We start from the raw sequence: 12,644 nt of genomic DNA, 5'->3' as shown, positions 1-12,644 counted from the left end.
ATTCTTAACGAAGATAAAATGTATAATTTAATAGAAAACAAACAAAATTTCTCAGTTCAGGAGGTTTCTAAAATTTTTAACATATTAACATCAATGTTTTGTACAAATTTGAAACAAATAGATATTGTATCAAAGCTCGAAGTTTGGATTCCACACTGACTTACGGAACGAAATTTTCTTGATCGTACTTGAGCCTGATTGTATGAATACTTTTGTTAGTATGTAAGAAAATCGAACCTTATAAAAAATAAAATACAACAATCTCCAGGTTTATTATTGGGCAAACAATTTGAAAATATCAATGGTTTAATAAAAAGCATTGAACTACATTTTAATACAAAAATCAAACAAATTTTGTAGCAACGATACAATGGCTTTGCCAAAGGAAGGGGAGAAAGATGTCCAACAAGAAGAGGTTGACTGTTTCTGATAAAATTTCGTTATATATTTAAAATATTGCTTTAAGTTGTAATACAAAACTCGGCACGAACATATGGGAGGGCCTAATACTACAAAGATGAATATTAGATAAAGCATAAACATGTAATTGCAATGCTATATTGGTTAAATTTCATTGATATCCTTTTTCATCATCTGCCCACTTACTTTTGTCCCTGACTCTATAAATAAACCTTGTAAATTTTACTGCAAAAGATATTATAGTTTGTTTGAAAAAAATTCCTGAAGAAAGTGAAAAAAAACGCAGTTTAGAGTAGAGTACCCCCTTAAGAACTGGTTCAAGGTATAGCAGGGGAGAAATCAATTTTGACACAAAGTCGAAAGCCAAAGCCGTCACCCAGTGACCCCGCCGTGTCTGTCGGAGCCAGGTACAGTTTATAGATTGCCTGGCGTGCTCTGCGCGGTTGCTGTAGTCGTAGGGAACGATTTTCCACCTGTCCGCCACCTTTCGTCCGCCCGGGGGAATCTCAAGGGTTGTATCAACGGAGTCGACCACGGTTAGCCTCACGGCGAAGGTGCTCCTGCGTCCACTCGGTAGCGTTGAAAAATGGGACGGCCCTTGTCGCTCTTGAGGATACCTGAAAACACTCGACGAAAATCCCACTCGGGCGTCGGTTGATAACCGGTGGACAGTATCAGCTCGCGGAGAAGAGTCGTCGAGAGTCGTGGAAATCGAGAAAGGGAAGACGCTCGAGGACGCAGAAAGTGACTAAAGGGGGATGTCTGAATGGGTGGTGCCTGCTCCTGTCGAGGTCGTGATAGCCAGGTCAACGCTGGCTCGATCCTTGACCGTGTGATCAGCCAAGCGAGCAACGAGGACCAATGTCTGCTGTACCGGCTGGCCAATTACAAGAAGGGCGGCGAGCTGATAGAGTCGTACAATCTGGGTGGCCAGGCGGAGGTTGAAAAGTTAATCAGAGAACAGTTCGGCATCCTGATGTACGCTGACGGCAAGGGCCAGGCGATCAACCGTGCCGAGTACCTGCGTTGGAAATTCCGGGATCTTGAGCAGGTTGTGCTCCCGATAGAGGCTTCCTTGTCACGGTTCGACCCTTTGGCTCAATGGAACGATCATGAGGCATGTTGGCAGATGCAATATAGAGGTTCGCTCGGAGAGACTCTCCTACATGTTCTGATTATATGCGATACCAGGGTGCACACACGAGTAGCGCGTATCCTGCTCAAGTGCTTTCCACGATTGGCTATTGATGTTGTCGAGGGCGAGGAATACCTTGGTGCCAGTGCACTCCACCTTGCGATCGCGTACAACAATAATGAACTCGTGCAAGACCTCGTCGAGGCGGGCGCGATCATTTCTCAGCGAGCCATCGGCAGTTTTTTCCTTCCGCGGGACCAGCAGAGAATGAATCCGGCCAGGAACACGGATTACGAAGGATTAGCCTATTTGGGGGAGTATCCGCTCGCTTGGGCTGCATGCTGCGCCAACGAGAGCGTTTATAATTTATTGCTCGACTCAGGCGCCGATCCAGACGAGCAGGATTCTTTCGGGAACATGATCCTACACATGGTAGTGGTTTGCGACAAATTGGTACGTATTTACAATTGTTTCTCAAAGAAGATTCGCGTTAGGGTAGTGTGCGTCCGCGATAAGTTGGCTAGCGGGACAGCACAAAGGACAGGGGTTGTACTGCGCTTGTTGCGCCCATCCCCACTTTCGTCGTTTCGGTCAATAGCGACGATACGCGTGATGGGACCGTGAGCTAGAGTGGGGATCTAGCCACTTATCACATTTGCGTTCCTTTCACTAGTCAACTTCTCGCGAACGCACAGTACAGTAGAACCTCGTTTATCTGAACGAAATACTGCTGAATCTTAGATATACAGACTCATGACTGACCCTTTATTATTCGAACGGCGATCGAACGTATTCTCAGTTATACGAATGCGTACCTTCTTGTACATATGTACATATGTAATAGGAGCTAACATTTGGTGCAAGCTGAAACGTAATTTAATACAATTAATAAATTTCTAGATCATTTTTAAATATTGTCCATAATTTATTTGAAAACATTTATAAGTAGAATATAACATAATTAAATTGCAAAACGAAGTAACAAAACAATTAGGTCTTAGTAGCATAAAACAATGATTTTTAAGAACAGAAAAATAATAATAACCCTTAATAATAATACTAAAAATTATAAAAATCGTTTACATTAAGAACAATAATAAATCTACTAAGGAAAATAATTAACAACAATAAATATAATTAGTTTTTACGTACTTACAATCTTTGAACATGCAAGTTCTTTTAAGCTCAAGAGGTAATTCAATTCGTAACATTCGAACCTCAGATATTCAACCATCAGTCCCAAATATCCGAATGAATAAAAACATGGTGGGATGGATAGGCACTAAACCTCTATTATCGGACCACCTCGGTTATCTGAATTGCCTTGTCCCCTGACGTGTACGGATAAACGAGGTTCTACTGTACTTACATTCTCATCTATAAATTATAGGACACTTAAGGGAATATTCTAGCGTGAAATGCGTTTTAACACCTTTTGCAGTCTTTACAAGCCTTGTTTATACATGTTTCAGTGACATGTCAATTATAAAATGAAACTAACACTTATTTACTTATACATTACATTATAAAGGAAACGTGACTCATATTGTATATCATGCATACACTAAAATGTTAGCTAATGATTCAAAATTTTTGTTTTGCGACGATCGTTCACACTAATGGTAGAATTCTATTAACAATTATTTTTTAGAATTTTCTTTCATTAGTACCATTCCATCCTTTCTATAATATTGTTCACGAGTCCTCCAATTTTCCTTGTACTATTTTGTTCGTTACGTATTTATTTTAAATTTGTACGAGCGTCATAAAATTTATATTAAAGTAGTAATTTAAAATGAGTGAATGTGAGAAAATGAGACAATAAAGTCGTAAAGTAAAAATTATATCTGTACCTTGATTTGCATTTTCCAAAATGGACGAGCAAAATGTTCAGTAACTTATGGACGGTAGCGTGCACTAGAGTGGGGCAAATTTTATTGTAAATAAACTATGCCTTTGCTCATCGTAAATAAACTCATGGATGTGGTTTTAAAGGATCTGTAAATAGATTTGCTAACGAATTTAACAGTTTTATTTTGTTATTTTGCTAAACTCTGATTTGTATTGTTGCTCCAATTTATTGCTGAGATCGCCAATTTACGTATAGTTAATAAATCTTCTTCAAATACGCATATTTTTTAATACACGGGTATTCAGCACACCCCTAGTGGAATTTAGAGTAATGATTCGTAAAATGAGCCTCAAATTCATAAATTGAACATTTCTATTCTTCTCAATTTGAGAAATTCTCTTTAAAGCCAGTGAAGCGTGAACTGCCATTTAAAGATAACAATTTATTAGCTCTAGAAAGATATTTTAAAACGTATGCTATTTACCATATTAAATTATTTAATAATTTAATAATATAATAATATATGACGAATGTGTATCAGCAGATGCATTAAATTCTGACTAAATTAAAGTAAATAATTACGATAAAGTTGTTTCAATATTATATAATTTATATATTTTTATTAATACATATTTATGAATTTTCCGGCAAAACATAAAAGCGTTTTGAAGGCTCAACGATATCCCTATAGAGTGTTCCCAAATAATATGTATAAGCGAGCGAGAGGTGATTCCTTATGGAAGGATAAGAGAAACAAAAAGAATAAAATTTTGTTAAATGTATAAACAACTGTTGGTGTGAAATTTCGTCTCCATTGTACAAAAAATGAACATGCCGGATCGTTGTTTATTTTAAGAATCATTACTGTACTAGGAGCTATATTTAAGGGTAAAATTTATACTTGGAATTTTATTCAATATTTTAGTATAAGAAGTACAAACATAGGATAGAACTTCGACTTTCTACGAAGAATATTAAATTCGTATTACTAAGATTATTTTACTGAATACAAGTTATCTTCGTGGAGTTTCTGTTGAGTTTCTGCTTTAATATTTATTCCACGGGCTTCTAACAATCACTCGAAACATACTTAAGCATACTTAATACTAAATTTTTGCTTCTTCGCTAAAATTCTTCTGTACTAAAACATTGAATAAAATATTATTTATATTAAAAGTCCACGCGCGTGTTCAGCTTTGCTTCTTATTGTGTAATAATTCGTTGGGACAAATGCGATTTCAGATTTAGTTAACATTTATTTTGTGAAACTCTAAAGTACAAGGCGTTTCAGAACGATGGGACAAGCTGGAACGTACTATTTTTTCGTGTAAAAGCAAATCGAAATGTTGTTACTATTTTTAAATTTAAAGAAAATCTAAAGTGCTAACGTTTGATATTCATTTTAAGAATCATCACTGCATCGCTCTGTATAAACATATGCTTGTGTCGAAATTCGCTTCTACTGTACGAAAAATGAATGTGTCAATCCCAAGCGATGTTCATTTTAAGAATCATTACTGCATCGCTGTGTATAAACATTACCTAGTATCGAATTTCGCCTCCCCTGTACGAAAAATGAACGTGTCAACCGTAGGGTGACCCTTATTTTTCGACTTTCGATTACTATTTGACGCACTCCCTTCCTCCCCCCCCCCCCGGATTGTGACACTTGATGAAAAAAAATTCTATGCATTTCAGCGAGTATAACAGAAACACGTACGTCATTTAAATTAGAGTTTTGAAATTTTTCGGATGCACTTGGTACCATCTTATACCAAAATTGTCATCTGATAGTTTTCAGTGAAATTATAATTCCTTATGTCTAAAATAATAATGTGAGTCTGATTTTCATTGTTGTATTTAAAATCCTATACAATGCAGCATCTGGAGTAGAAAAATATAGTACATATCAGGGTGGTCCTTACTTTTCGACTTCCGATTTTATTCGGTCTTACCCTCTTAAATTATGACATTTAGAGAGAAAATAATATGTGGAAAATTTTAGAGTGACTGATAAACGGGAACCTGAAAATCGAGTGATTTCAGGTAAATTTAGTACATAATTGTATTGTGCTATTTTCGAAGTATTAATGAATATTTTTAAATAGAAGTACAATTTCTCAGATATACAGGAAGTTCGGCCACCCTTGGGAAAAATTTTAATGGGAGATTCTAGAGGCCAACATAAGAAGAAAATCAAGAATATCAATTTCATGGCTGAGGTTTCTTTAAAAAGTTATTAAACAATTAATACCTCCGAAATCCTATCCATTTTCGAGAAAAAAAATTCTTACCGAAAATCTAATGTGAGGCCAGAAATGTTTCCCTGAAATTTAATGCGAATCTTTGAAACGTCATAACTCCTGAACGAATCGAAGGATTTTAATGTTTCGAAATACAATCGACGCGTATTTTGGCGAAGAATACATAGAAATTCCAAAAATGTTCGAAAAGTTGTTCTTTGATTCTGTAAAGTGAGAAAACCCCCATAAAAATGGTCCAATATTCAAACGACCATAACTCCTACAATAGTAAAGGTATCTCATTGAAATTTTTTTCTGAAGCAGAGTCCATGGGTGCCTACAAAAAAGTATTAGACAACTTTTCTGTAGAGCGTCAAACAAAATTACTAAAAATCAAGAACGAATTTTTAAGAAAAATCGACAAGGGGGTCTAAATTTTTCGACGAAAAAAAATTTTTTCAAATCGTTCTGGAAAAATTATTTTTATCTGGGGGGGGGGCCAATTACAATCATTTTTTGTGAATAGACATACCACGAATTCCTACGTACGTTCGAGAAAAAAATTTGAGTAGGTGCTACAATTTTTGGGCGAAATTAAAAAATTTCAAATCGTTCTAAAAAAATTATTTTTGGTTGCAGGCGTCAATTATAATCATTTTTGTTCAACACACGTACCCACGAAATCCTATTCACTGTCAAGAAAGAAATCCCATAATGATTTTTAACCCGTGATCTGTAGACCTAAAGGTGACCGTACTTAGATACTTGAGGATCCACGAACTTACACGTAGAAATTTTAAATATTTATCTTCGGTTATATACCTAAAAATACCAATTTTATCTCAAATTGTTTTAACAATTTAATGTCTTGTACAGAGAAATTGCAATTTGTAATTTTCACTAACAATTTGTCAGTTTGCTTCGAAGAAAAGAAAGAAATGTTACCCTGAAATTTAATGCCTATCTTTAAAATGTCATAACTTCTGAACGGATTGGGCGATTTTAATGTTTCGAAAAACAATCAACGCGTATTTTAGTGAAGAATATGTAGAAATCGTAAAAATATTCGAAAAGTTGATCGTTGACCCCGAAAAATAAGAAAACCTCCATAAAAATGGTCCAATTTTCAAACGACAATAATTTCTACAATAGTGAATATATTTCAATGAAACTTTTTTCTAAAATAGAGATCATAGGTACCTACAAAAAAATTTAGACAACTTTTCCGTGGAGCGTAAAACAAATTTATTAAAAATGAAAAAGAAATTTTAAAGAAAAATCGAAAGGGGGTAGGTGTCTAAATTTTTCGGCGAAAAAAAAATTCCAAATCGTTCTGAAAAAATTAGTTTCGGTTGCGGGGGTCCATTATAATTATTTTTTGTCAATAGACATACCCTTGAAATCCTACCCATTTTCTAAAAAAAAATTCGATAAGGTGTGAAATTTTTCGACAAAATTAAAAAATTTCAAATCGTTCTGAAAAAATTATTTTCGGTTGCGAATGTCAATTACAATAATTTTTGGTGAATAGACCTACCCCCAAAATTCTACCCACTTTCTAGAAAAAATTCAGTACTGGCGGAACTTTAAACGTTAATAACTTCTTAACGAAGCCTCCATCAATAAATTAGTATTCTTGATTTTCGTCTTATTTTGGCCTCTAGAATCTCCTATTAAAATTTTTCCCAGGGGTGACTGAACACCCTGTATATTTGTTGGGGCATGACGAAAGTGAAATTATTGGAACAATGCTTCCTAGTAATAGACAAGTATTGTGTGTGTTATTTTAGAACGTACGGAAAATAAAATTGGATCTCAAGACAAGTGCCTTGATCGTGATCAAAGCTCAAAAACTATTAGCATTGCATGAAACTTGGCGTACAAGAAGAACAGAAGACTATGACTGTGTACTTGAAAAATAGTTTCTGGGATCTCCTCTTCTATTAACCCATCAATCAACGGCTTTTATTAATTTTCGTGAAAAAAGGAAAAGAACTTTTTCCTAGCACGATGCAAAGAAACGTAATCTTATGACACATGATCGTATGCGTTTCCTTGTCCTTTGAATTGAAAATAATCATAGGGCAAAACGTAGCACACCTACATTCGGTTTTAGTCTGCATACATAAGGAAAAGCCACGAATTATGACTCACTCCTTATGTTATATGCGATGTTTAATAATAAATTTAACGATAGTATTGGAGATCACACGTAATGTTATTATTTTACACTAAACGAATTATAATTTCACCAAAAAGTATCGGTTAATAAATTTCGAATAAGTCGATACAAGTACATTCGACTCTAATGCGAAGTCGTTATTATTTCAAAATTTCAATTCAAATGCGGTACGTATTCTAGTTGTCTAATCACGCTAATATTTGGCATAAATGATTTCTTCATTGTATCACAATCTACGGAGATGCGTCAGAAAAAAACTATAAAAAAAATTTTGACCCCTGTAGCTAAGGACCATCCTAGTCAACCCCGAAGCGATGTTCATTTTAGGTATCATTATTTTATATCTATTTAGACGTTGAGATTTGTGGCTGTATGGAAACGTGGGCTGTTCGTAGGACATGTTCGGCTATGCCCTTCGTCATCCGAAGCTTCCTGCTCGGAATGGGATCGTGAATGCTGCTGGACTGACCCCGTTGACGCTTGCTTGCCAGCTGGGTCGCGCGGAGGTCTTTCGGGAGATGTTGGAACTGTCTGCACGGGAATTCTGGCGCTACAGTAATATCACCTGCTCGGCGTACCCCCTCAATGCACTCGACACGCTGTTACCCGACGGCAGAACAAGTACGTCGTAATGCTAATCGAATTACACGGTTTTGAGAATCGTCGTCAGGGATTCGTCGTTCAGGAGCACGCTGAAGTGGCCACTCACTTTGTGACGTGCCTTCGTATAATTGTCAAGACTCAAGGCCGAATCGTCTTTAAGTAGCTGCGAAGCGATCTCGTCGATGCAATATAATCCTCCATTTTTTTTTTCTTTTTTTTTTCTTCAAATCTAGAACGACGTCGATAAATTCTGCGTTCTTGGAAAGTGTTATCCTTTTGACTATTTTTTTACAGCTTTGACAGCTCGAACAAAAATGCGAGTACTGTTTATTCTTTAACTATGAAATGTTAAATAATGTTCTTTAAGCTTCCTCGTGGTTTCTTTCAGGCCTTGTGTTGTTTTATTGCGAAAGTTTCGTCCTATTCAAACCCAAGTGTAACGCTCGCGCTACCTTGGGAAACACTTTGGTACAAAATAGCCGCTGCCAGAGTGCGCACTCGGCATTCTGTAATAAAGTCGCTGGATATACAAAGCACCGTTAATTAGCCGCCACTTTTGTCGCGGAATAGTCCCGTGTAATTCACACGTTATAGTTTCGAGAGCAAACGCATTTCGTCGTTAACTAGCTACATGGACAATGTTTTGCCAAACGACAGTATATCTGAAGAAAAGTAAATGTTTCTTTGCAGTTTCCAGACCTTCGATGTCAAACGTTATTAGTTGGTCTTGCTTTATTGGAGAGGTCGAAAACCCCGTTTCGAAATTTGAGAAACCATCGTTGACACTTTTATGCACATCAAAAATGTTTTTAACGGCATCATCAACTATCTATCTCAATTCTTAACTGATACGATACTTTGCTCATTAATAGTACTATGAGTGAATTTTCACCCCCACATTATAAGTATAATATTATTGTTTCAGTTGCAATATTGGAAATAAAATGAGATATTCTCTTAAAAATACAAGTTTATTTGTAGAAAAATTAAATACAGGAAAATTTAATGAAACGACACATCAAAATTGAGGGTTAAATTCGTGCAGTAACGAATGTCAAAAATAAATTTCGTCGATGCTCATTCTTTTGATTATTTTCTAAAATAGAAAATGTCACTCCAAATGCTTCGAATGCAAGTTTCAGGCTGGTCAAAACATAGGGAGAAATTTCTAAACTTTAGTTATTCATATCTTACAAAGTGTTGAGTATCTACACTTAATATCTTACATACACCAAAAGGGATCTTGTCTTTCTCTTGTTTGCACCCGTGGAACGTTCCTTTGATGAAGTTTGACGAAGTGTGATGAAGTTTGAGACAAGAAATTTCCATTTTACATATGACCAAGTTACAGGCTGATGAAAGCACAAAGAGAAGTTTCTATACTAGATACACAATTTAAATAAAATACAGACGTTCATATAAATTACGATAAGAAACGGTACGATTTAACGGTACTGTTAAATGTCTCTATTTCTTTGCAACGATACAAGATGCGTGCAGAACTTGGTTCCAAACGGTTTAAAGCCTGTGACTTCGACTTGAGTGACGAGCCACGTTGTGGTCTCGGAAAGCGGATGACGAAGATTTGCAAGCACTGCTCGATGAAGATCCGTCGCCAACGCTGAGGCAGCTCGAAGGTTAGTTGGAAGTGCACTTTGTAACCGTGTCGAAACAATCGTATACGACGAAGAAAATACAAAAGGGAAGTGGTAGTTTCAACGAATTATCGGAATATAATTTTTGTTTCTGGAATATTGTTACCAACGGTAGACGAGTCCGGTGCAAAAATCCGAAACTCCAACGTGGCTCTAACCGAACGACTTTAAAACATTCACAAAAAATCATGCTCGCTATTTAGTTATTTGGTTGCGAAGGTCGTATTGTTTTACGATCCTCCGAGCCAAACCGTTGCAAACTGTTCTACTGCTACGGAACGTATTACGTCTGCGTCGGTTGTGCGATACATTGGAAGAAACAGAACCGTTTATTGAACAAAGAAAATCGAATGATATTCCTCGATCAAAGAAACAATCATAAAGAGTCGCTGAAGTTCTGACTCAGCGTGGCTCAATTATCATATTTGCTCTTTCCTGAATGACAATTGACTGGGTTAATGGGTACATGTTATGTAAGAATTATTCAGCTTGGACGATCTAAATTAAAGCACAATAACAGTTTATCTACCGAATCATGTACTCGAGTGAAGAAATTGTAATCTTTTCCGTTATCTATTGTGGTACCTTTTGGCGATATGACGCACCAATTTTAGATGAAACATCGATTAAAAGACACATAATTATAATAATAATTTTTATTGTACGAAACTTACAAACAGTGTGGAATTGAATGTGTAGAAGCTATGATAAATACAAGTATACGTTGGATACAAATAAATAGGACTAATATATATTGCTATTAAATTAACCTTGATCTAACTATTAATATGTAACGGAAGAAGTTACTATGTCTTATATTAATTAATATTATTTTTATTGAGATTTGTGGTCAAAATTCAATCTTTCAACTTTCATATTTATAACTTTTTTCCCAATTAAGTTATAAACTTTTAAAATCTCGGAATCCAAAATATTAGATCTTTAAAGAATTTTATGATCACTGGTAGGTGTAAAGACAAAATCGTAAAATTGAAATTAAATTATATTAATTTTTTGTTATAAAGTATTTGTAGCGGCCATTGTATAGTCACTACGCCCTTGCCAGTGTATGAATGGAATGGAATGTAAGGATAGTTTTAAGCTTTGTATTTTCCATTTTCCCAGAAACTTGTGCGAGCCTGGTCGTCCTGTTAAACACTTGGCGACCAGAGCCGTACGAGGCGCCTGTTTTCCTTTAAGGTTTCACCTGGGCCTCGGACCATCCCGATCCGGGCCCGGCGAGTCTCTTGACTGTTATAACCCTCTGTCGCCGTAGCTAAACTTTCCCTACGCTAAATATTTTCCAGTTTCGTTTTTCCGTCTTTCTGTCCTGTCTTTTTTTCTCTCCCTTTACTATTAGGTTAAGGAAATGTATATTGAAGAGAGGTTTAAGAAAGATGTTCAGTCTGGTAAAGACGTCGTTGCATTGCTCAGTCTGTTAGAGAGACGCGTTACGTGCAGTCTGATCAAGACGTCGTCATGTACATAGTCAGTCGGTTAACGACGTAGTAGTATCGTTGTAATATTAATCTACGTGTGGCTATGTGTGACCCACACCCGCGGAGATAAACATTAAACAATTGTGGGGTAGATCGTGGGTTGTTATTTGAACTCCCCAACCCCCTCATATTAAAAGATGGATTATGTTTGCAGATATATGAGTACCTATACTTCAGTTATTTAATGATTTTGAAAGCATTTCTGAAGTCGTATACAAGCAGCATTAAGTGTACAAGTATTTGAACTTTGAGAAGGTTTCTAAAAAAATGTTTAAAAGTGATAGACATTGGGTTTATTTCATAAGAAAGTGTAAATATTACTCAAAATAATGTATCGAGTCCAAATCAGGTTACAACACTACGCGGTTCACTCGATGTTGAGCTTCTTTGATCTGTCAAAATAAGCCCCTTCTCAAGGGTTATCCGAGCATTGCTATATTAATTTTCTTTAACAACAAAAATACCGGCAGGCAAACCTATAAACACTGAAACACTGGTGACTACTGTTCACTTATCCGAGCGAAAGGACTTGCAGTTATCCGAGCATTGCTATATTAATTTTCTTTAACAACAAAAGTACTGACAGGCAACCTATAAACACTGACCTACGCGATCATTCATTTATCCGGACAGGGGGCCAGTTTTACAGGGGGCCAATTAAGCGGGAGGCTATACACTTCGACATTTCCGCGGTACCTACGCAACGCACGAGAAATATTTCACCGTTTCCGCGAACAAAATCATATTTTGCGCGTTATTGAACGCGAATACAATAATCCGCCTGTCTAATTTCCGTGAAATTCGTTTCCCGCGGAGACGCTCTGCAGCCCTCCGCGATCTGCATTTAAAGAGCGTGGCAATCGGACTCCTGCCAAATTGTATCGAAGTTTCGCGGCAACCTCGAGAATCCTTGCAACGTGGATGTATGCATGTGCCATCGACGAGTTTTCTAGACGTTCGAGTGATTCATAGGGCCGACGTTGGCTGGAAGATTGTGCAGGAGGAGCCGTCGTTGGAGGGGGGGGGGGGGGAGGGTAAGAAGGAAGACAAGGGAA

At 36.6% G+C, this 12,644-nt stretch overlaps 1 protein-coding gene across 1 annotated transcript in view; it reads left to right on the top strand.

Moving 5' to 3' along the window:
• The first annotated feature begins 916 nt into the window (after positions 1–916).
• Positions 917–12,644, top strand: part of Iav (transient receptor potential cation channel subfamily V iav) — a 98,405-nt gene continuing 86,677 nt past the window's right edge. The window contains exons 1-2 of the mRNA XM_076773745.1: positions 917–2,008; positions 8,228–8,453. Coding sequence (XP_076629860.1) covers positions 1,187–2,008; positions 8,228–8,453 — 1,048 coding nt within the window. The 5' untranslated portion in view covers positions 917–1,186. The remainder of the gene's footprint in view (positions 2,009–8,227; positions 8,454–12,644) is intronic.

Source organism: Colletes latitarsis, chromosome 10, assembly GCF_051014445.1.
Source record: "Colletes latitarsis isolate SP2378_abdomen chromosome 10, iyColLati1, whole genome shotgun sequence".
Classification (NCBI taxonomy): Eukaryota; Metazoa; Arthropoda; class Insecta; order Hymenoptera; family Colletidae; genus Colletes; species Colletes latitarsis.
This window is presented reverse-complemented; position numbering and strand designations above follow the sequence as displayed.